Below are 24,764 nucleotides of genomic sequence, written 5' to 3'. Positions count from 1 at the left end.
CGGGATTATATCCCCCTCTGTGGGGTGGTGATGGGGAATGAGCTTGTCTCGGGGAGGGGAGCTGGCATGTGGATTTGTGTCCCAGCCGGGGAGGAGCCCCTGGGCTCCTCCACGAGCAGAGACGTGCACGTGTCTGCACAGCAGCCCGGGGTGTTACCTGCTCCTTGGCAGGAATATTAAACTGCTGCACTTGCTTGGTCTGCAAATACCCGCCTGCAAAAAGGACCCGAGGGGCAGCTCCGTCCTTTTCTGCTCAAAAACGAGTCACAGCCAGTGGGGTTGGGGTCCCTTCAGTGCAAACTCGGCTCTGCTGAGGGCTTACCGCTTCCCAGGGGATTGGGAATTGATTGTCCAAGCCCTTTGGGGGTCGGGGTGATCAGTGCAACAGGCTATGGGACAACTTGGGGCTGAAACTGTAAAGTTCTTTTCCTGCGGTGGGGAAGCAGAGTGGGAATTCCATGTACAGGTGTTGCTGGGTGGGCTCTGTTCCTCTGCTGAAGTTGTTTGGATTCCTCAGAGCCCACCGCACTGAGAAATTTAAAAATGCAGCCCTGAACCAGCCTGAACTCGGCGTGTTTCTGAACCCGGGGTGTTTCTGGCCGCGGAGCGCTCAGAGCGTGTTTGCTGTAGCCATTCCCGGTAGGTCAAAGGTGCTGGATGGGTCAGATTAGGGGAAGGAAAAAAAAACCCCAAACCAAAAAAACCCTGGAAAAGTTTAATCGGCGGCTTCCGGCTGGCGATTTTCCAGCTAAAAGCCTCGATTGGGCTGGGAAAAACCCCCACCATCACCCGGAGGGCTCCGCGACCCTTCCCCGTACGGAGACCCACGGATGTGTGGGGGGGTGGTCCTGGACTGACGGGGAGCGATGCTCGGGGGTGGTCCCGGTGGGGAGAGGGGTGGATCGGGGGGGAAAGGGGTGGTCCCGAGGGGAAGGGGGGTGGACCGGGGGGGGTTCCCCCTCCCTCCCCAGCGCGGGGCCGTCCCCGGTGGGGGCGGGCGGGCAGGCGGGCAGACCCCCCGGTCCGCGCGGCTCCGCGCCCCCTCCGCGCCACCGGGCTCCCCCAAGATGGCCGCCGAGGTGGGATCGATGTGTCGATACCGGACACGGTTTGATGTCCGCCGGCTCCAGGTCGGTGGCGGCGGCGGGCGCGGGGCTGGCGGCGGGCGGGAGGGAGCGGGAGGATGGAGGGGAAGGGGGGGGTGATCCGGGCGGCCGCCCCCATCCCTCCCTCCCTCCCTCTCTCCCCCCCCCCGCGCCCGCCCCCCTCCCTCCGCCCGCCCTTCCCCATCGATAGGTATCAGAAATTGATCCCCCGCCGCCGCCGCCGCCGCTCTTTGTTCGGCGCCGCCCGGGAACATGGAGCAGCGCTAGCGGCGATGGAGCCGCGATGGAGCCCCGGCCCCCGCCCCGCCGCCCCCGAGGTGACAGCGGGGCCGGGGGGCGGCCGCCGCTCCGCCCCGGCGGGAGGGAGGGAGGAAGAGGAGGGAGGGAGGGAAGTTGCGCGGGATGAAGTTGCGGGGAGCGCGGCCCCCCGCGCCGCCCCGCCAAGTTTGTGGCGGTCCCCGCCCGCGGAGCGGAGCCGCAGGTGCCCGCGGGCTGCCGAGTGTCCCCGGTGCCCCCCGCAGCCCCGTCCCCGCGTCCCCCGGTGCGCGCGGGGCGGGCAGAGCCTCGCGGGTGCGGTGATGGATGCGGGGATGGCGGAGCGGGGCTGCCCGGAGCCCCGCCGCCCTCCCATTGTTATCCAGGGCCGGTGTGCGGGGCCGGTGCGGGGGCTCGGCCAGCCCTGAGCGCCGGGAAGGCGGTCGGTGCCAGGCGGTGCTGCTCGGGCCGGGGATGGATGCGGCGGGGGGGCGGCAGCTCCTTTGTGGCTCCGGGCAGGTCACGGCCGCCGTATCCCACCGTGGTACCCTCGGTCTGTGAAATTCCCGGTAAGTCCTTTGTTACCGTGTGCGGGGGAAGGTTGGCCGGGGGCTGCTGACAGTTTGTGACCTTAAATGCGCACCTTAAACAGGAGGCGGATAATTAACACAATGGCTCTCCCAACATAATGGGATGAAACCCAACCTGGAGCCGCTACAACAGCCGAAACGCTCATTTCCATGGATATTAAACGGGTTTATCCCTGTAGGATATTCCGGAGTTTAAAATGCAGCATGCTTCGGAGGGGAGTAAACAAATTGCAATGCGATTTATGGGGCTCCGGTACTGGATCAACAGTTCCAGCATTTAATACATTTTGGCTTTTAAGCAGATTATGTGCCGCGTTTGCGCTGCGCGACCCGAAAAGTACCGCAGGTACCACGGCCGGTGGGTTTGCCATGACTGCTCCGCTCTGGCTTTGTGGAAGGGAAGGGATTACGGCTCTAAGCGCTTCGGATACAAAAGCGTTCCCCGCTAAATCGCGCTAATGACTTTTCCTGGGTGCGCGCAGACCTTTATTTAAAGATAAATATTGGCAGCTACTTTGCCATAGGTCTCTCAGGGGTGAACTTTGCCGGAGGGAGAGGTGGGCTGCGAGGTGGCAGCTCTCCTTTCCCAGCCTGCCGGGGGCTGGGGACCGACTCCTGTCCAGGCAGCAGTTCTGCCGCCTCGGCGGGATCGCGGTGGGAAAGGTGACCTTGTGCCAGCTTGGCCTAATGCCCTCCATAAAAAAATAAAATTAAAAAAAAAAATGGAAAACGAGAAGGAAAAAAAAAAAAAGGAAGGGAAACAATCCATTTATATTCTTCCAAGAGCTTTTTCCTTTTTTTTTTTTTTTTTTTCCCATTCCTTTTTAACGGATGGGTCTGAGCAGCTCTGGTGGCCTGGGGCTGGCCGGGAATGGCAGAGTTTGAGCCGCCCTGATGAATGGTGGGCATATGGAAAACACAGGGATAATGTGCTACTCGGCAGCGCTCGGATCGAAACGGCGCTGAGCCCTTTTACGGCGGAGAGTCGCGGAAATGAGAAGAGATAAAATTCCATCAAAGATAATGCCAGACGTATTTCACCGGGTTATGAGATTGGTTTATTGTGTACATTACTAATGCAGTATTTTTTTACAGCTTTCTTGTGTGTAATAGTCAGAGTGGGATTCATACCTTCATGGGTTTTTTGGGTTTTAATTTGCTGGGGGTTTATTGCGTTCCTGGTAGCGCTGTATGGATTCCGTGCTCCGTGTGCTGCTTGAATCCAACCCATTCCGTGGTAAAACAGCAAAAAAAAAAAAATGGGAAGAGCTGCGAGCTGCTGGTTTGGGATAATAAATACAACGGCGAGTGAGAGCGATTAGAGCCATCTTTTATAAATGTCTTCACATCTCATTATGCAGATGAGCTCTGGCTACACGGCTCCAGCCTTTGGTTTGTCAAATAAAATGTTCTTCGTTTTATTTCCCGGGAATGCAAATGTTCTCCCTGTGCTGGAGTTGGGCACAAACTTCAGCGGCGGCGGCTCTGCCGGATGGTGGTGAGCCGGGAGCCTGCGGAGCGTGGTCTGGTTGATGAAATGTTTTTGCTGTTTAAAGTTTAGGGGAGGCAAAAAAAAAAAAAAAACACAACTGTGGATGTGATTAAAATATTATAACCTTATGATATTCTGAAGTGCATAAATTTTACATATCAGCTGCAGAGGGAGTTTAGACATCCATTAAATGATATGACAGCTTGACTTATCTAAATGTGCATCATTTAACAATGTGTCAAAATTCTGCTTTATATAGACGACAGCAGTAAATAAGCTATCAGTCCTCTTGGCTGGAGTTTAATTCCTGGAGCTTGGACTAATAAACTTAACTGCATTCTTGTGGAGCAGCAGGATAACCTCGGGGGGAGGCTGAGGTGCTTCTGGGGAGCTTCACCTCTGCAAATTCTCTGGGTGCCGTGTGTTTTTAGGGCTTTTAAGGAGAGACTGGTGGGACCTTCTAGATTCCTCCAGCATCTCCAGCACCCAACACTATCTGTCCTCATCCCTGCTGGAGGGTGGGATGGTACCTGAGGGAAAGAGAGGGGGAGCCCAAGGGAGCTCTGGGTGCCCCCATCTCGGGGGGTTTTGTTTTTCCAAGCTGAATTCTCAGGGTTTGTGGAAGTGCAGCCTGTGCCTGGGGCTGGCTGAGAAGCCAGGTTGGGAGGTTGAGAATGTGGTTTTGGCTTTCCAGTGGCTCCAGCTGCTCCTGGTGCATTGGGGCGTGGGGAGTGTTGGCTGCAGAATCATCTGGTTTAACCAATTAATAGGAATTTGGGAGCAGTGGCAGTAACGAAGCTGTTCTGGCAGATGCCTGTCTCATGGTTGGGTTGTCTGTGGTCTGATAGTTGAGTGCTCCTCTTGAGTGGTTCCCAATGACCAGGACATTCATGATGGTGCTCTTTATGTGGATTCTCTGCTGTCTCCTGTTTTGGTTGTGCTCTGTAGCCTGTCTGTTGATAGGAACACTGGAGATGTTTCTTTCCCTCACCCAGGAGCTCTGTTTCCTTAGAGATTGATGGTTCTGGGATGTAGCTGATGCTGCAGCATCAGCAAGTTCAAGCCTTGGTGGCTGGAGGACTTGTGTGTCTCTGAACTTCACTGTCATTGACCACTTCGATGTCCCCTTCCTCCACCACAGCTCCCTGCTTGGGACAGGCTGAGGTGCAGCATCCATCCCACATCCCCCAAATCCTTCATTAGAAGCGAATGCTTGGTATTTCTACCATTTCCAATTCATATGTGAAGGGAAGAAGGAGAAGGGCTGTGTTTCTGGTCCCACCTGCTGTGGGGTCTGTGTTGAGTGGCGCCAGAAAGTCGGACCGTGAAGTTCCTGAACTGAAATTTGATTTTTTTTTTCTTGTGGCTGAATAATTGAGACACTGCCAGACAAGAAGAGCTGCAGAAAATGAGAGTTTATCTTTAGCTCCACAGCTCTCACTTTAGAAACTGGTGACCCCAATTCCAGCCCGAAGAGTGACTTCTTCCCTAATTAATAAATCCATTAATTAATTGTGTGCGTGCTGCAGCCCATTAGAGATGTATGTGCTGGCCTCCTGATCCAGTTTAGTGGATTGTCTCTATGGTCTTGGAAGGGGGGGGAAAAAGGGATTGTGGCCAAGAGGCAAATAGGGGACAGGGATGGAAATATAATTTGATTTTTGTGGGACTGGAGGGAAGAGTCTGAGCTGTGCCATCTCCCGGTGGGTTTTCCAGCTTGGAGATGAGTATGGGGAGCTCTTGGGGTTGCTGTGCTCACTGAAAGGGGGGAGAGCGTGGAGGGAGGCTCATGGGGTGCTTCTTGCATCGATGGTGGTGAGCAGGGAGCCGTTTCCTTGGGCTCCCAGGGCTGCAGCATCACCTCCCGCTGCCTCAAGCCGTGAGTTTGGCAGGGCTCAGCAGGGCCTCTGTGCTGCAGGTGGAGCAGAATGTTAAAGGGTTTGGTGATCTGAATTATTATTTATGGCCAGATTAAGCAGGCAGTACACTCCCAGCCTGTGAGTCCTTTAGGAGGCACTTGCTTAACCAGAGAACCTCAGCGGAGCGCGCGGAGCTCGCGATTCGTCTCCCTCCATATGTTGGCTCAGGAGCTGCTCCCTTCAGTTAATTTTTCTTTCTGTCTGCAGAGACTTGAAATGAAAATACAGGCAAATTGTTGTGTGTGCTGGTCCCAGGGCTCCTGTTTTCTCTGCTCAAAGGAAAGTTGACTGTTGGCTAAAGAAGCACCATCTTTAAATGCAGGAGGCTTTGCTTGCCTACGGATTTGGGGGTCAAGGGACCCGTCTGCTTCCCTATTTTCCCTCCCTGGTTTTGCTGGTTGGAGAAAATCAGTGTATTTTGGTTCCCAGAGGAGTCTCTGTGTCCCATGAGATGATGATGTTGCTGCTTCCCTCCTCCCTTGGGTGCTGGCGTAGTCATGGAGCTACATCCCTGGCTGCGGGAATTCCCACACCCCAAATTTCAGGGAATTATCCTGGGACCTGCCAACACAACACGGCAAATTGAAATTACAGGGCCACTGTTTGCGGGGAGGGAGGGCAATGGGGAGCTGCAGCATCCTGCTCCTCAGCAGGCCTTGAAATGGAATTAATTTAGGATTGGGAAGCGACGGTTTGTGCTCCCCCCTCACCAGGCCTCGAGACAGAAACCACACCACGGCTCCCCTGCTGTATTGATGGTGTAACACATTCTCTCTCAGATTGGAAAAGGCGCATTAGAGACATCCATTCCCCCCAAAAAAGCCTGGCTGAAGTTTCTCAGAACATTTTGTACCATCCTGCTCCTATTACCGAAAGATGTAATTCCCCAACTTGGGAGATAATAAGCAGGTATTGACTTCTGCTGGGGTCATTATCAAGATTTATTCAGTCAATATGGCTCCTTGGGTCAATAAATCTTGAGGTTGATAAAGGAGGAATATATACTTGCAGACTTTATTAAAAAGTTTTCCCCTTCTGTAACACTTTCTCCTGTGTGTTGCAACAGGATCTGTGACTGAATTTTCTTTGATTACCTTTTTTTTTTTTTTTTGGTGGTGCACATTTTCCTGCAGCTTTTGGTGTATTTTTCCAAGACAGCAAAACCTGGGAGGAAGGATTTGGCCCCCTGCTGTGCTATGATTCCCACTCTCCTTGCTTGGTTTTGGGGGGAGTGGGATCTGTGGGTGCCTCACCCCATCATCTCAGGGCTCAGTGGGTGGGGAGGATGGGGGCCAAGCATGGGGCATTGGGTTTTTCTCTGGGAGGGTTAAAACTCAACATTCCTGTCCCCAGCCCCCTGTGAAATAATGGGATTGTGTCCCCTTCCCCGTCACAGGTGCCTGGAGAAGACTCCAGGGAGACCTTAGAACACCTTTCAGTGCCTAAAGGGACTCCAAGAGAGCTGGAGAAGGACTTTGGACAAGGACATGGAGTGACAGGACTAGAGGGGATGGCTTTAAACTGAAATAAGGTAGATTTAGATTAGATATTGGGAAGGAATTCTTCCCTGTGAGGGTGATGAGGCCCTGGCACAGGTTGCCCAGAGAAGCTGTGGCTGCCCCATCCCTGGAAGTGTCCAAGGCCAGATTAGATGGGTCTTGAAGCAACCTGGGATAGTGGAAGATGTCCCTGCCCCTGGCAGGGGGTGGGACTAAATGACTTTTGAGGTCCTTTCCAGCCCAAACCATTCCATAATTCTATGAAGTCTCTGGATTGGGTTGAAGTGGGACAGCTGTGACACTCTGCACTGGGCTGGGCTCTGTCCCAGCACCCACTTGCTGCCCTGGGCGATGCCTTTGTGCCTCAGTTTCCCTGTTCCTGGGGCACAAGGAATGGAGTATTTTTGCAAAGCAGCACCTGGGGGTGAATCACCCCAAAAAGGGGTCTGGCAGCATTGTGGGGGTTGTGCCCATGCCCTGGGTGTGTGGCTTTGGGCTGGTCCATCATCTCCTGCAGCACAGGCCCCTCAGAAGGGTTGCATGTATGGTTTGTGTTCCCATGCAGGGGATCTCAGGGGGCATCTCTGCCAGGAGATCCAGGCTCACAGTGAAGAGCTGGCTCTCAAAGTCAGCAAGCTGTGGGGGGTCATCAGCAAAATCTACCCAAAAAGCTAAGATAGCCTGAAATCCGGAATGCTCATTATGAGCCAGAGTGCTTTTAATGTGCAGGGGCACAGCAGCAGTCCCCATTCCTGGGTCGGCCCCATCTGGTGCTCACAGATCCCAACTCTGGATGGAGAGGGAGCCTCAGATGATGGGGCACAACAACTGCTCACCCCAGGTCTGCAGCCAGGATCCCCATCAGAAGAGCAGTGTGTGATGATGGTCTCCTTCAACCTCATCTACATATTTAATATGAATTATTTTGGTCATGTCTGCCCAAGCCCTGCTTTGCAATATTCAATATTCCCACAGTCAGTGAGTGGCTTTTTTTAAGCTGAGCTTCCCTGGACATGCCAATAGCTCCTTCCAAAATGGTTTCAGTACCTTTTACTCTTTGCTATGGCCTTGCTGTTTAATTGATTTTTGGACTAGTTAGTTTTGGCCCTCAGTGGTTTCCCCAAAGCTGCAGCAGCCCCCCCGGGCATTGACTTCGCTGTGTTTTCAGCGACTCGTCGCGATGGCGGGGCCGCTTTAATATTAAATGGCTCGATGTGTCTGTGCCAGCCACGTCTCCTGCAACAAGGATTCCTAAAAAAGTAAATAACCAATTTGAACCCCGTGTAAATATTCCTCTGGTGGGAGCTGTGCCGTGCGTCAGCCGCTCTGAGCACGCTGCCGTTGCCTCTGGTAACGCTCCCGTGGTTTTTACACCAAAGTCAGGACCTCGAGCATCCTTTGTTTTCTTCCGTCAGGATAACATAATAAAGTATTACCTGGCGCTGGCAGCGGGGCTTGTAATGTGTGCTGTAAGCACGGAGCCAGAGCCAGGCTGTTATTGCTCAGCCTGGCTGCAGAGGACATTTATTCCTTATTAATCACTCCAACCGGGAGAGCTGCCTCCGTCTGCGGCTCTCGGAGCGGTGCACAAACATTGCTGCATCCCTGGGAGCTGGGTAATTATTATCCTTCTTGTCCCCCCAGTTTCTTGGCTTTGTGTTGGGTGAGTAGTGTTGCTAAAAGCCCCCCGTGATGCCCAGCACAGTGGCTGGGATGGGGTGATGGAGAGGATGGTGTCCTCCAGGAGGAAGGCTGTTGGGACCCGCAATGCTGGAGCTCTCCCTGTACCCCCCAGGATGGTGGGGGTGAATTCTCTCCAGGGGAGGGTTAGCTTAGGTCTCAGGAAAAGGTTCTTTCCCTAGAGGGTGGTGGGGCACTGAACAGGCTCCTCAGGGAATTGTCACAGCCCTGAGGCTGCCAGAGCCCAAGGAGTGTTTGGACAGCACTCTCAGGGACAGGGTGGGATTGTTGGGGTGTCCTGGGCAGGGCCAGGAGCTGGACTTGATGATCCCTTGTGGATCCCTTTCAACTCAGGATATTCCATGATTCTGTCAGTTTATGAGGTCTCTCCCCTGAGTGGTTGCTGATGTCACGTTTGTTGTGCTGGAGTGGGATGCTCTGGCTGTGCCACCCCAGTTCCCTTTCTCTGGGGCCAGTGATGGGGTGTTCTCTGCCGATCCCAAGCACCTCCAAACTCTTCCCAGCCCCATCCCTGGCAGAGCTGAGGGCTGGCTGAGCCAGCAGGTACCTGAGGCCAACAAGACTCTGCCCTGGGCACGGCTCCAGCACGTGTCCAGGCATCCCAGGCCAGCAGCTTCCCCGCTCCACTCTCCGCTCGGCACACACCGCAGAGGTACCGTCTCCTGCCACTGCACTTTTCTTTCAAATAAAAGCAGCTAATTAACATTATTCTTTAATTATTGCCTTTATCAACAAGGGGTCTGGTTTATACCAGCAGGATAGTCGCTTTCCTTTCCACTACCCAAGCGAATGCTTCAATTCCTGTTGCTTTTGAAATGAATTTGATGTCATCTGCCCATTGTCACTTAATGGGGACACTTGGGTAATGATTGCTCGCTCCAGCCCTGTTAGCAGCACTGCGAGCGTGTAATTTAGCCCCTTAGGCAACGGTACTTTTGAAATCTCTGGATAGTTTTGAACTCTCTGTTCTTAATTAAATATGCAATTTTTCACGGTAACCAGGTTAATTCTTTTGTGTTGTGTTGTAATACTGTTAGGAATTTTCATAGTTCTTATTAAACATTATTCAGGCATTGTGAATTCCATAATTAAAAAAAATGAAAAGAACAAAGCTTGATTCACTTCTTTCTTTTCCCTGGTTAATTTATCAAATGAATTTTGCAAATTTTTCTTTTTCTCCCCAGACGGCGTGCCAAGTGTTTTAAAGGGGAAGGATTTAATTGCTCTGTAGGGATTGGTTGGTTATGAAGGATTTGGCTGTTTGATTAGTAAACCCTATTGGGAATGGTTTAATGCTCCATGATCTTAAAAATTGTCTGATTGTGAGGCTCTCCAAGGATGTTTTCTCTCTTCCTTATGTACAGCAACGGCTTCACACAAGTGTGATTATGAGATAGAGAGGAGGGAGCAGAGGTCGGGGCTGGGTGAACCTGCCTGCCCTGGCCATGAGGAGGAGGATAGTGGTGAGACAATCCTTGCAGATTTTGGGAATGGATCTCTGGCTGTGCCAGGATGGGGCTGCTCTGGGCTGGATCTGACACTCAGTTTCTCTTCCAAGACTCGCTCCCCAATATCTATCTTGTAATATAATGGAATTTTACGGAATATCTGGTTTATTAGGAGGCAAAACCCTGCTGTGTTCTCCATGTCTGAATCCCTCTGGCATCCCGCTGGGCAGCATCCCTGGAAGGATGCTGAAGTGCATAGGGAGGTCTGGTTGGGGGATCCATGCAGCCCTGGGCAGGATGATGCACAAGGAGGGATGTGGGAATGCAGCTCCTGGGGATTTAATCCAGGTACTCTATAATAGGGTGGATCATAGAGCCCCAGTCCAGGAGTCATGTGGGTGACCAGCCTGCTCTGGGTGCAGAGCCTGGGCACATCCAGCCAGGAGTCTTTATCCAGGGAGGTTTAAAAAAGGAAAAAAACAACACAAAAATGCTCTCTTTGTCTTTTTTGCTGATGGGGTTGGTACCCACTGCCCAGTTTCTGCTGGGTTTTTTTTTGTTCTCCGCCTCTTGGTAAGAGGGGGCTGTGCTCTGCCCTCACACCTCCAGGCCCAACTTCTTCACCTGAGGTTTGGATCCAGAATTGATGGAGGTGATGTCTGTGCACTGATTTTGGGGCTGTAGGGATGGGCTGGGATTCCAGCATGCCAGGGAAAGCACAGTGCTCCAAAATCCCTGCTGGGGAACAGCCTGGGCTTCACTTCCAGAGTGTCCAGGAGCATCCCTGTGGGTGCTGGCACTGCCAGCGGTTCTCTGAGTTGTTTTTAAAACCCTTTTGGACTTAATATGGATGGGGGGGAAATCGATAATTGATGTTTTTAGCCATATGGTGCCAATTGGGGTCCCCTGGGTCCTCCTGAGGTTGTGGGATGAAGGATGGTGATGGGCTCAGTATTAAATATCAGAACAACCCCAGCGTGCTGCTGTCACCCAGCGGGTTTTGGGGAGAGCAGGAGGGGTTTCACCTCCCACCTGATGCCTGGAGCATCCCTGGGAGGTGCCGCTGGCTGGGAGCCGCAGCCCAGCCGGGATCGATCGCAGCCGGTCTGAGGGGGCTCCCCAGGGGTTGTTTGGGCTTTAAGGAGAGGTCAGAGAGTCATTAAACTTATAAATATATTACAATTTAAGAGAAGAGCTGTCGTTATCTTTGAACTTGGTTTATGTGGCGCCGATTTCTTCCCGTTCTGGTTGGAGCCAGGTGGCTTTGCCAGGCTGGGGCTGCCTGGGCAGCTCCAGGGAGGAAATAAAGAGTTCAGCACTGCTGGGCTGGGGGACTTCGCCCAAAAAGCATTAAAATCTACACTTAAACCTGCCAGTTTTCCCCAAAAAACTTGCAGAAAGGTGTTGGTTTGAGGTTTAGGGAACCAAGTGGTGCTGTGGTGGCTCAGCAGGTGCTGGCAATGGTGTGGGGTTGGAATCTGTGGCAAGGCTGGGCCTTCTCTGCATCATCTTTTGCATGAGTGGAATGTTTTTGGTGAGGGACAAGTCAGCAGCACATGGTGCCCATGGTGTGGGCATGAGCACAGCCCGCTCTTACCAGGGGTGGGAGAACCAGAAAAAACAGCAGAAACTGGGCAGTAGGTACCAACCCCACCAGCGAAAAAGCACAAGCAGATCATTTTTGTGTTGTTTTTATCTTTTTTAAAACCTCCCTGGATAAAGACTCCTGGCTGGGTATGCCCATGGTGTGGCCACAAAGGAGCATCACCAGCCCATAAAGTGAGATCCAAGGGGCCCCCCAGCAGTGGTATCAGCCCATCGCGATGTCTCCATCGTTGGGTTGAGCAGCGTGGGCCGGAGTTGCAAGCAGGACTTAAAAATAACGATTGAAATTAAGCAAATCCCAGTTGTTCCCCCGGTTTTCCCGTTCCTCGTGGCTGAACCAGCGATGCAGGGATGCAAACCATTTGCTCTGTGAGTTGTGCTCGGTGGTGGTGACGCAGGGTTGGAGCAGAGAGCAGCGACGCTGCCGGGGCTTTCCACGGCGTCGTGCTGGATCCAGAAAGTCATTTCAAAACAACAAAAAAAAAGAGAAAAAAAAAAAAAAAAGGCCAGACATTTGCAAGGCGAAGGCGAGCAGATGCCTGTAATGTATTCCCAGGCATGACACGGAGTGGCAGCGTGTCATGAACTGTGTCCCCAGGGACCCCCGGGTCTGTGATATTGGCTTTAACCCCCACCGACTCCGGTCGGGGCGTAAATTCATCAGGCTTACGGGTATTGCTCTTGGACTACTGAATAATTTACAGTTGCAGAGCCCAGCCAGGTTCAGGTCATCGGGGTTCATGGGTTAATAACAGGTTTGGTTTTCGTTGTCAGCAGCTGCCTTGATAACATATGAAAGAATCCTATTCTGTTGATTAGATTTTGAAATGGATCAATTTTTAATCAGCAGAACATCTGACTCACTCAATAAGAGGAGCGTGGTGGAGACAGGACGAGGGGCTCGTTATTTACAGGATTGTTTGTTTTTACTAATACGCAAATCCTCACCGGGGCCGGAGCCTGGCCCTGCCTTCCCTTTCCCTGGCTCCCCCAAAATAAATCGCTGGGATTATCTGCAGCCTCGTGCCAGGTATTTGATCCGTCCGCTGACTGGGTAGGAAATCCATGGTGCTGCTCAGGAGATCCGAGGCCACGCTGGAACTTTGATTTAGTTATCGTGTTATTGATGGAAAACACTTATAAATCACCAAATCTTGTCTATAAAAGCATTTTGGGGGTGTTTGGCTCACAGCTTCCCGAGCATCCTGTGTGGGACTCCCCTCTCTGAGGGCCACTGGCAAACCTTGGTGGGATGTGGAAATATCCTGCCCAAATTCCTGCCTGTGAGCAAAGTTTCACAGGGGATAGCTTTGATTTCATCATTACAGAGATGGATCCCCATGAAAAGTTAAATACTGAGTGGAGACCTGGCCGAAAGCTTTGTTTATTTATTTTACAGTTATTTTGTTTGATTACCCGGGGCACAAACAAAAATCCAAAGGTGACGTATTTCATTGCATCTTGAAATGTGTTTCTTGTAAAAACATGCATAAAATAAACATTGTTTTTTTAATAATAAATTATTATTATTTTTTAAATGGAATCCGCTGGGTCAAAATTTTGGCTTGAAGCCAACCAAGTGGTTAACAGCCACCAATCACAGGACTGCCTGAAAAGGAAATTCTGATTTTTAATAACAGAAAAGGTAGAAGTCTCATAAATATAAGAGTGTCACTGGCCGTGTGGTGGCTGGCTGGGGACACTCTGTCACTGGCAGATATTGATATAGATAAGAACTCGTAGGGATGATAATTTGCATGGATTTGCCCTGGGTGCTTTGGGATTTTTACTTTTAAAACTTTTGCCTTCTGGCAGTCTCCTTAACCTAAATAAATATTTTCCCTCCGATCGGTTAAGTTCATGGCTGGGAGTGAGGAATTGCTCCTGGCGGATTATTTATTTCTTCCTTGAAAGTGTTGCCTCTTCTTTAAAATCTGGTGTATTTCTGCATTTATATGTATAGTTTTCCTGTTGATTTACTGAGTGATTTAAGCACCAGGAAAATAGGGATCCCCAGGAGATGGGAATGCCAGGGATGGGGATGTGAGCATGGGAATGAGCCTTCTGGTCCAGCTGGGTGTTGTAGCTTCTTCCAGCCCCACTCTGGGCACCCACTCTGTGTTTGCTGACATTTGCCCACAACCAGCCATGCTCCAAGGTCTCCTCTGGAGCTTTTACAGCCCCATATTCCAAGGGCTCATTCCTATAACCTGGGAATAACACTATAGGTAATGGGTGTTTGCTCTCACACCCATCAGCGATATATCAGCTCCTCCTAAATACATTAGCGACATCAGAAGGTTAAATATGCATATTATATCATCCCTGGCGGGTTTATTTGCAGGAGAGCAATGGGTGTCACAAGTTCACCACTTTAAAATTAAGTTTATTTTAGTGATGGAAAATGTGCTGCTTCTATTGAGCATCTGCTGGTTATTTTCTGAAAAGAGTTGGAAGAAAAACAGTTTTGCAAAGAGTAGATGGGTAGCTGAGCTGGTTTTTATTTGATAGTGGGTGCTTAGGAAGTGCTGATGGAGTTGATGAGGCTTTAGTTGCCGATGTTGGGCAGTGGGGAGCTGCCCTGGGGATTTGCCCAGTTCTTGGCTCCTCTGGTAACTTATTAACTCTCAAAATTGCCCTCGTGTTTAGCAGCTGAGGAAATTAATTGCTGAAGGATCCCTGGGTTTTAGTGTCATTGCTCTGGACAGGATTGATCCAAAATGGTGCCGGGGCCAGTTCTGCCACTGTGTGGGAGCCAGGTATTGTGTGAGGGGGGCAAATGGGGCTGATGGGGCTGGACATGGTGCTTTGCCGCTTCCTTTGCAGTTTAAGGGCTTGAAAAAGGGTTGCTCCTTTGCAGCTCAGTTTTCTTGCCAGGGTTCCCATCTCTGGAAGTGTTCAAGACAGGTTGGACCGGGCTTGGAGCAACCTGTTCTAAGTGAAAGGTGTCTCTGCCCATGGCAGGGGGTTGGAACAAGATGATCTTCAAGGTCCCTTCCAACCCAAATAATTTTTTGATTCTCTGATTCATTTGGGGTCTGTGAATTTGAACCCCAGCTGTCCCATGTATTGTTCCAGAGCTGCACTGATTTGATCCAGACTTACCCAGACCAGCACATGCTGTCTTCTCCTTCCTCCTTGATTTTTTAAGCCATTTAGCAATGTATGATACTCCAGCAATTTTGGGCACCACAGGGAATTTGGGCTCATTAGGACTCACTGTGGGGACCATGCAGATTTTGCCTTTTGACAGCAGTGCTTTTCTCCTCACCCATCCCTCCCTCTCATATTGAAGGACTCCCCTTCCCACCAGGATGCATAAGCTGAGCCTGGAAGGGTTTCTGTGCTCTAGTCTTTTTTTAGGCTAATAATTAAACCATAATAACAGAACCCAGCATCTCTTTATTTAAAGAGCAGATGGAGTGTCCTGGATATTAGCATGGCCCTGGCTCCAACAGTGCCAGCAAGTCCTGGAGCTTGGGGTGTGGATGTGCCCCCTCAGGACTGTGTTATTGGGAAGGCAGTGGGCAGCAACCCCATGGGACACCAGAATTACAAGGGCACTGTTAAGGAGAGGTGAGCTGAGATGCTTTTCCTGCCCAACTTTCCTATCCCATGGGCGAACCCCGTCGAGCTGCTTCAAAAAGCACTTTAGGATCCTGATGGTTCATAACTCCTTCCCACTGTCTGAGCTGGCAAACCTGGCTCAGCCGTGTGCTGGGCAGCTCTCCCTCCACGCGCCCCTGCGAGCGATCCGAGGAGCTGCGGCTTTTACGGTTACAACTGGAGTGGGGGTTTTTTGGTGACACACTTTATAGTGGATAATCCCAGGCTGCTGCTTTACAAAGCTATAAAGGAGCCTGGCGCAGGCGGTGGCTGCTGAGCTTGCCTGGAGCTGGTTCTCCCTCCTCACCTCAGCGATGATTTTGGGGCTGCAGATGCCATCCTAGAGGGTCCAGATCCATCACCCTTCCTTTCCCCTTTCTGTCTCCACCTGGCATCACCACCTACCCACTGTGTTGTTTACCTCCCACCCTGATTTCTTACTGAAGCACCCTCTTTTTTATTTTTTTCTTAAGCAGCTACAATTGATAATTTAGCTCTGGATAAAGCAACCTTCGAGCTTTTTCTTTCTCAGAGGCCAAACATTGATGTTGTGTGAAAGGGGAGCTTTGAGGAGGCTTTGTATGGAACTTAGCTTCCTGAAAAATTTATTTACTGCGACTGTGATCCGCAGGAGTGAATTGATGTTTATCTATAGTAGTTCTTGCCAGAAAAAAAAATGCATAACTGCACTTTCTTGGGAAGCCTTGAAAGGCCTTTTAAATAAGTGTCTAATAGTAGGCTCTCAATAGCAAACAGCCAGCTTGATAGACAGTGTACAGTATATTATTAACTATAAGCAGGCTTAATCTTTTTCTCATGTTTTAGAGAATGCTTTATAACCTTGTGGCCAAAGAATTCATGATCACCAGGTATTTGAAGCTAAGCAAAAATTATACCAGCTGTTACTGCTGGGAGATCGATACTGCCGGGAAGCACGAGAGGCGGCAGCTCCCGCAGGCAGCTCCTGCTCCAGCCTCCGTCCTGGAGCTGCTGCTCCCGGCCAGGCCTGGCTGCCCAGCTCGGATTTAGGTGGCTCCTCTGTCATGTGGGAGATTCCTTAGGGAGGGATGCTCGGGGGAAGGTGTTGTTTATTTATTCTCCTCTGCAGTTGCCGTGTGGGAGATGGAGGTCCTGGCATTGCGCAGGTCCCAGCTCGGTGGAATGGGATCGTGGAATCTTTAAGGCTGGAAAAGACCTCTGAGGTCACTGAGTCCAGCCATTAACTCAGCATTGCCAAGGCCACCACTAAACCATGTCCCAGGTGCCACATCCACATGCCTTTTGAACGCTTCCAGGGATGGTGATTCCAGCTCTGCCCTGATAGCCTGTTCCAATGCCTGACCACACTTTCTGTGAACAAAGTTTCCCTAATATCCAACCCGAACCTCCTGTGGTGCTGCTTGAGGTTGTTCCCTGTTGTCCTGTCCCTTGTTCCCTGGGAGCAGAACCTCACTCCCCCTGGCTCCCCCCTCCTGTCAGGGAGTTGGAGAGAGTGAGAAGGTCCCCCCTGAGCCTCCTTTTCTCCAGGCTGAGCCTCCCCAGCTCCCTCAGCCACTCCGGCTGCTCCAGACCCTTCTCCAGCTCCGTTCCCTTCTCTGGACATGCTCCAGCACCTCAATGTCCTTCTTGTAGTGTGGAGCCACATCTGAGGGCAGGATTTGTGCCTGATGGGTCTGAGGATCCATCTCAAGGATCACCTGCATCTTTCCTGTGCTGAGTGTGGCAATAAAATAGCAGCAGTTTCCTGGTGAGCAGTGTTTGCCCCATGGCGAGGCCATTGATGTCCCTGGTGAGCCTCTGACCCCCTTGCCTTGTGTTTGGGGTGATTTTGGCCACATGCTGTAGTGCCCTCCTTCACAATCATGTTCCTCTGCTTCTCCTGCCTGTGCTGTTGGATCCTGGGAGCTCTGGCCGGGAGTCAGGGAATCGATAGATGGTTAAGGTGATAAGTGGCTTTGCTAAAAACCAATTTTGCAAGAGGAGTTTGCAAAGAGGTCAGTGGAGAGGATCTGCATGTGTACCCCAAACAGCTTGCTCCGGCCAGGAGCTCGACCTGAATTAACCTGGGAATCATCCTCAGAGCGAGGTGCAGCCACTCTTCTCCTGCTTCTGGAAATCCACATGGATCCTATGGGAGGGTCAGCCTGAGGAATAAGTGTCCCTCCTCCAGAGGGGAGAGGGGAAAAGAGCATTTGGGGGAAGATCAGTGAGGTGACTGTGCCCGAAGGCAACAGAAAATTAAACAAGCAGAATTTGCTCAGCTGATAACTTCTCGCTGGTCTCGGGGCCGGAGCTGTGCCGGCATTCCGGTGGCAGTATTTACACAGGGATGAAGTGTTCCCGTATGGCTCCTCCAGTGCAGCCAGGTCTAAGCAGGCTTTTCTCTAATCTCCACCACGGCTGGATGCTGCTTCCAACTCTTATTTTCCCTTGGACAAACATATTCATTGCACCCACTGCTGAGAAGATCCCACAGCCCGCTTGCGGGGTCCTTACTGTTTTTGGCATAGCTTGGTGACACTGGAGGGACCATGTCACCTCCTGGCACTAAGCACGAGTGTCCCCCCATCTTAGGTCACCATGTGGACCCCAACTATATGTTGCTCTAAGATATGGATTAGGGAGGAGTGAGCAGAAATAGGGAACAACAGATTCTAGAGGTGTTTCCCCAAAGTGTTTCTGACCACCAGCAGCCTTTGAGGACTTTTCAGAGGAGATGGAGCTGAGGGTACCCCAGTTCTTCTTTCTGATTAAATTTTGCAGCTGTTTTTTGGCTCTTCAATATGAAGGACTCTCCGTGTATGATGAATCTCTTAAGACATGATCCCATAGGCTCCTTTGCTATATCCAGGGGGTCCCAGCTCCCTCCTGGGGCTTTGCTGACCTGGTCTTGGTTTCATAGAGCATTCCTGGACTGTGTGGAAGTCCCCAAGCCCTGCCTGTTCCTTGGTGCTGCCTGGTAGGGTGTTCTTGGTGGTGCCCCATGGAAGAGGTGAGCTTGGGCTGCAGTTCATTGTGCTGGTGATTTATTTGAGGGCGTTGTAACATCCCTCCAGTTCATGCCATCTCTTGTGCATCCTCATCTCCACTGTGCCCGGGCTGCAGGGTGGAAAAGGAGTGGGCTTTCCCACTTATGCATTTGATTTTCTATGGGCAGAGAGATGGGTTGTTTTTAAGCTTTCTGACATTTCTCAGCCTTGACTCACCTTTTCCCACCCACAAGGCCAGGGATATCCCTCAAACTCCATCCTCACATGTGAAACACTGGGGCTGACAGCAGGATGAGCCAGCACCAACATCCTCTCTCCCTTTGGGCAGCAGTTCCTTATTTTCCCTGGTTTTTGTCCCATGAATCAGGTGGAATTTCCCCAGAAGGAGCATGGTGGGTTGTTCATGCCTTGCTGTCGAGCTTTTCTTTGGTGCTGTTATTTATTACTCCATCCCTTCCCTCCCCAGCCACCGTTTGGATGCTGTGGCTGAAACCACCTTGTTATATTATTTTTTTAATCATCGTGGGGAGGCTGTTTCTGGATGCTGATTGACGGAAACATCTTATCTCCTCTAGTCAAAGTGTCTCTGCTTTTCGTGGTAATGAAATAGTTTGACACTTTGACACGAGTGTCAAACACTTTTCCGAGGATGCAAACAGTGGAGGCTTTGATCTAGGTGCAAACTGGCTTCATTACAACAAACAGACCCCCCTTTCATCCAGGAAAGGAGATAAGGGGATTCAGTTGGTGCTAAGTAGCAGCTGCTCTTACTGGTTTTAAAAATAAACATAAGGAAAAATATCATAATAGGATAGTGAAGCTGTTTTGTCATGTTATAAACTAGTCCTGGTGCTGTGCAGTGAAGTAAGGTGGGTGTAAAGCCAACAGTGGGAATGATAAATGGGAGAGAATCCTCCTAAAATACAACTACAGAAATTTTCTCTTTTGGAAGATGTTTGAATTTGTTTTTCCCAGTCAGAAACACCTTTTCTGGAGAAAATGCACCCTGTTTTTCATAAAAGTGATGTGTTTTTTGTGGAAAAGAACCACTTCTGCTACTAGTTTGGGTTTTTTTAAGGAAGAGGGAGGCAGGCAGCCCTTCTGGGGGTCTAGAGTTCGGGGTCTTTGCAGGACTCCAGGTCCTGCCCCATGGCCTCATCCAGGATGGCTCCAGGAGATGCTGGGGCTGTGGTGGGATCTGCAGGGTTTGCACACTTCCCCATCCATCCTTTCCCTGGGGAGGGGTTGTGGCTTTGCCTTCTCTCTCCCCTGATTTTAACCTGTTATTTATTATAGTGTGATATTTATTGTAAGGTGGTAAATATAATATTTATCATATTCTCTCCTGGCCAAGCCTGGAGGTATTTTAAGTCCTGGTGGGAGGGCTGGAGGGAGGAATCCCAAACATACCCCAAGCTGACAAAATTCTCAGTCATGAGCTTTTTTTTTTCCCAATAGACAATTTTGAGTAGAAATGAGTAAAATCATCACTGGGTAAAGTGGGTAAAAGCATCACTGTGTTGGCATTAGGCTGGACTATGCCTGGATTTCACCCAAGTTTGTCTAATTAAATGCAGCAGCACCTTCCCTCTATTTTAAGCCTTGAGTTTGGGCACAAATTGCCCTATGAACAGCTGAAGAGAATTGATGTGATGTATGGAAACCGATAAGTTACAGCAAATCCCGAGGCTTTGCAGGTTTTCCCTGCCCTCTGTGCCCCACAGACCTGAGCAGTGTCAGCCCAGGCACTGCCTTCTTTCCTCTGCCTTTGGGAGTTTTCCTTTAAACTGTTTGCTTAGAAAAGCTTTTCCCTTTGAACATCTTGGACTGGATTGTTGTGGCTCACTTCCAACCAAACCATTCCTGTCTCCCATCCCCATCTCCCTTTGTCTCCTCCCTCTGGGCACAGCCTGGCACTGGGAGTGGGATGTCCATTATGACACCCTGGGTCCATATCCCCTCTTCCTAAAGAGTGACTGTACATCCTGGGAAGCTCATCCTGGGGTCATAGTGCTGGGTATGATGCCCTCCCTGTTCATCCCACCCCATCACCAGCTTGGATCCATTCTGTCTCCATTGACTGTCACTGCAGGGGTCCCTCCATGGGCCTTGTCCCTTTTGGGATGCCTGGCACTGGTGACCCTAGTGCTGGGGTTGTCCCTTGTCGTGCTCTGCCCTTGGGTATTCCCCTCGAGATGTCTCTGCCCAGAGGGTGAGGAAGCACAGGATGGGCAGAAGTGCTTAATTTACTGCCTCCTTAATTTAGAGCAGCAATTCCTGCTCCTTGCCCTCATCCCTGCCTGCTTCATGCCAGGGCACTGGAGCCCAGTGAAATCCTCCCTGGGAGATGCTGGATTCGGAGATGACAGAGGATTTGGGGCTTAATTTTAGCCAGAACGTGTGGCTCCTTTTCAGATGCCTCTCCAGGCAAGTCGTGGTGGCTTTGTTATAGTCGAGGAAAGAAAAAAATGCGCCCCAAACTGGAAAGACGACGTGGTTTCGATGGAATCTCTGCACAGAGTCAGGGAATGTAGAGGAGGGAGCAGTTGTGCATTGCCCGGTGTGTGTCGGAGCGCGGCGAGGCTGCGTCGGAGATTAAAACTCACATTTCATTTTTATACACTGTGGTTAATCCAATAATGATTCCGTGTTCCAAACGGCAATAATATCTTTCAGCATAGTTAATCAGAAGAGACTTAATGCTGTCACTATTTATTAACCTTTGTTGAAAAGCAAGAAGTTTTCCTACTAATCTGTGATTGTTGCTCTTGTCAGGCTCTGTCAAGTGCAAACCAGATTTGGCATTCGTTCCAGAGGGGAGGATGCTCCCGCCTTCCTTCCCAGCCGTCTGCTGCATCCGACCCCCGCGTAGGAGCATGGTCCCATGTGGTAAAGAGGCAGCTTTTCCCCCCCACAAAGTGATTTTTTTGCTGCCTGAGCCATATTCCTGCATCCAGGCCTCCCCCCCTAGAGGGTATTTGGGGTAATGAGGCAGTTTAACCCCCCCGGCTTCTTTTTTGGCTGCCTGAGCCTTATTCCTGCATCCAGGCTTCTCCACCTTGGGGGTGTTTGGGGCAAAAAGGCAACTTTACCCCTCTTCAGTGTTACATTTTAGCTATCTGAGCCACGTTCCTAAACTCAGGACCCCCCATTCCAGGGCTGTTGGAGCCAGCAGGCTCCCAGTGTGGGGAGATGATCTCCTGGCCAGGTGGCACCGGGGCATCAACCTTGGTCTCTGATGGTTTGTGGGGCTTTAAGTGACTTCCAGCAGCTTCCCAAACTCAGGGGATTCCCCTCACCCCACTCCTGAATCCATGCTGGAGGGGAGGAAGGTGTTGCTGGGTGGACCAAGGGGGATTTTGTGAGGATGCTGTGGCACAGACTGAGCCGAGACATGTGGAGGTGGATTGTCCCTTTCATCCAAAAAGTCATCCCTGCATCCCAGCATCACCCCAGTCCCTGGCAGAGGCAGGTGGGATGCTGCCCTTGGAAACACAGCCCATTTCCCAGGATGGTAACTCCCGTGGCTCTGCAACACCGGGAGCTGACGTGGGTTTTGGGTTGCGGGTGTGTGGTGTTTGAAGCTCTGAGCTGATAAAAGGTCAGTGTATGGAGGAATTTCTCCTTCCATATCCTCCTGTTTGGCTCCTGTGGCGGGGAGGCCGGTGCTGGAATTGGCTCGTAGGAGCACCTGGGATTAATGAGCCAGCTTGGTGCCGCGCAGAAATCGATGCTTCCTGCATTAATTGCACTGTGTTCGAGCTTCAGCTTTTTATTCTGAGTTATGGAGTTACAGGCAGAGATGTCTCTCTTCGGCACAGCCCTGGATCCCATCCCATGGGAAAGGGCCTTCCCACAGCACCCATCCTGCCTGGGTGGGGTGGCACGTCCTGCCTTGCCATGGGATGGGGATGCCCAGGAGTGGCTGGAGAGGGAAAATCAGAAACCACGGCAAAAATGAACCCAAGGCTCTGCTTCCTTCCTGTGTTATCAGCCAAATGAGGAGATGGATGGTGATGGTCAGGCTGGAGTGGAAAAACCACTGACATCACCTCTGGGTCCAGCTCTGGTTTGCTGGGAGATGGATGGATGGATGGGCAGGAGGTGACAGGTCTCCACACAACACTGGTGTTTCCTTGCAAGAGGGTTTGCAGCAGCTTTTGCATTTATTTGCAAACTAATTTTCATTTAATGACAATTAATTTTTATTTATTTGCAATTATTTCTGATTTCTGTGACCAAGCTTCCATGGGGATGGGAAGCAAGGTCCCCCAGCCCCTCGTGGCTTTGGGAGCTGTTTTGGAAGAGCAGGAGTTGCTGATTTCCTATTTTTAGGGTGGACTAGCATCGAGCACTGTTCTTATCTCTCTTGATAACTCGAACAGGTGCAGTTATTTTACATACAGCCCCAAAGAATCCCACTTTCCTAACATCCTTGAAGCCTAAACATAGTATTTATATTTTTAGCAAATTATTCTTTCTAGTATTGATTTACATGTAATGTGGTCCTTGCATGAATAACTACCATAAATCTGGAAGCATTTATTAACCCAAATAGCTCCAAACTCAGTCAAATCCTGTGTGTGTTGGACACAATCATGGAACTTTAGATGCAAAGTAAGAGAGTAAAACATAAACCTTATTTTGCTGTGACCAGCTCAGAGTTTCTTCCAGCTGGTCCATTGATCCTTGATAAGAGGTAAGGGTTAAGATAATTTGGCAAAATGAAAAGGTAGGGAATAAGTAACAATAAATGGGATTTTTGATGTGGCCTGTTGATATTTGGGCTGGTGCCTGCCTCTGCCTTCCCTGCCTAGCCGGAGAAATTAACTTCTGAACTCAGTGGCTCCAGTCTTTTTCTCCTGACTCCATCCTTCGTGCTGATGGGCAGCAGGGACAGGCACTTACTTGTTATCCGATTGATACTGAGCCCAGCAAAGCTGGGCTTTGTGGAGCCGGGGCTTAAAAAAATAGTGTAAATCTTGTTTGGTATTTGTGAAACAGTGATTGTATTAAAAAAACCTCGGAGCCCTCGCCGGTGCCAGACGTGGAGGGCTGGAGTTCGGAGGGCTGGAGGGTTTCTCATTCTAAATTTAGCCATTTAAAAGAAGATTATGGACTATGCACTTGGGACTTTTAAAAAGGCTTTCACAATAACTCTTGAAAGCCTGATGCCTTTAATCCTAAACTTTAATTTAAAATAAAGAAATCTTTTCAACTCGCCTCCCTCCCCTCCTCCATCCCACTCTTGCAGGCTGAGGTTCTTCCCAGCTTGCTTACGGAGCAAAGATGTGCTCAGCTCTTTTAATTTCTTATGAAGATATTTATTTTTTAATAGAAAGAAAATCAAGTCAACACTCGAGAGTATACACAGCAGTTTACCACGATAGGGGGAATTAATCAGTCTATAAAGTTCAAAATGTACAAAGAGGGAAGAAAAAAAACACCCTGACTGATCAAACACAAGGCTCTTCTCTGAGATGTGGAGATAAAAGCCTTTTCCTCCGCCGGCTTCTCCACTATTGGCAGCCAGTGGGATCAAGATTATTTTTTTTTTTTTTTTTTTTTTTTTTTTGTTATGGAAAGCTCGAGATAATTAATGTTGTTGAAAGAGGACCGTTGGGTTGGCGTCTCACAGGCTGGCCCCTGAGTCTGGCATCTTGGGAAGCAGCAGCCAGTCGGGGGGGGGGGGAGGAATGTCCCCCACTGAGGGAACTGCCAATTTAACGGAGCAATAAATAATACGGAGAGATAAAAAAGAGCATTTAAAAAGGGCTGTGGGGCTGCAGTAGCTGTCGAGCCTCTTGCCTTTGCGATCCGGCAGCATCTCGCAGGTGATGCTCCTCGGGATGCTTCTGCAGGGCCAAATACCTGCAAACCCCTGGATACTGGGAATTGCTGGATGAGCTGTGTGGACCTGCCCGCTGCGTGCTTGATGTGTCGTCTCCTAAAGCTCGTTTGGCTGTGTCCTATTACGGCGTTGGTGTTAAATGTGCCTGCACTGATAATCGATAGACGTATGGTCACCCAGGCTGTTTGTGCATCTCCTCTATCACAGCCCTGACAGCACGAGATCAAGATGTGAGCAGGCAGGCTCATACATCGAGTGCTGTTTAAAAAGCAGGATGAATTAATTACCGCCATTAACGGCCGGGGAGAGACTTTAGGAAGCTTCAGCCGATTGTTTGGAGCCTTGAGAGTGAGATAAACTGAGTAGGTGGTGTCTTACGGTGCTTTGCTGGTGTTTCAGTTCAAGTCTAGGATGGTGTGGTCCGTGTTCCCCATCCACATGAGACCAACCAAATTTGTAGGGTTTGATGAGTCCCCTGCGGATCTGGCAGGGGATGGACCTGGGAGAAAGACATATCTAAGTGCCCTCATTCCTAGTGTTCCTAGCCAATGCTGGGAACAAGGGCATACCCAGTCCTTTGGTCCTGCATCCCCAAACCTCCCTCTGACACCCCTGACTGAGGATCCTCATGGGATGATGCATGACCCATGGGCTGGGGTGGTCCCCAGACATCCCACCAGCACTGCATCAGCATCTTTACAT

At 50.5% G+C, this 24,764-nt stretch overlaps 1 protein-coding gene and 1 long non-coding RNA gene across 9 annotated transcripts in view; one reads left to right on the top strand and one right to left on the bottom strand.

Annotated features, from left to right (window-relative positions):
* Positions 1 to 1,016: 1,016 nt before the first annotated feature.
* The window catches only part of CUX2 (cut like homeobox 2), a 67,091-nt gene continuing 43,343 nt past the window's right edge, over positions 1,017 to 24,764 (top strand). For 3 of the 8 annotated variants that reach the window (XM_064674997.1, XM_064674995.1, XM_064675001.1), the window contains exon 1: positions 1,314 to 1,423. In XM_064674997.1, the coding sequence (XP_064531067.1) occupies positions 1,379 to 1,423 (45 nt within the window). In that variant the 5' untranslated portion in view covers positions 1,314 to 1,378. Of the gene's footprint in view, positions 1,131 to 1,311; positions 1,424 to 24,764 lie in introns of those variants that run through there. The other 5 variants (XM_064674994.1, XM_064674998.1, XM_064674996.1 and 2 more) reach the window with 3 other exon arrangements.
* On the bottom strand, positions 18,231 to 20,126 carry LOC135424118 (uncharacterized). Its single transcript, XR_010435089.1, has 2 exons — positions 19,938 to 20,126; positions 18,231 to 18,368 (listed from the first exon to the last, which is right to left on the bottom strand). It is a non-coding gene; the product is annotated as an uncharacterized LOC135424118 (long non-coding RNA).

This window comes from Pseudopipra pipra, chromosome 18, assembly GCF_036250125.1.
Source record: "Pseudopipra pipra isolate bDixPip1 chromosome 18, bDixPip1.hap1, whole genome shotgun sequence".
NCBI lineage: Eukaryota > Metazoa > Chordata > Aves > Passeriformes > Pipridae > Pseudopipra > Pseudopipra pipra.
This window is presented reverse-complemented; position numbering and strand designations above follow the sequence as displayed.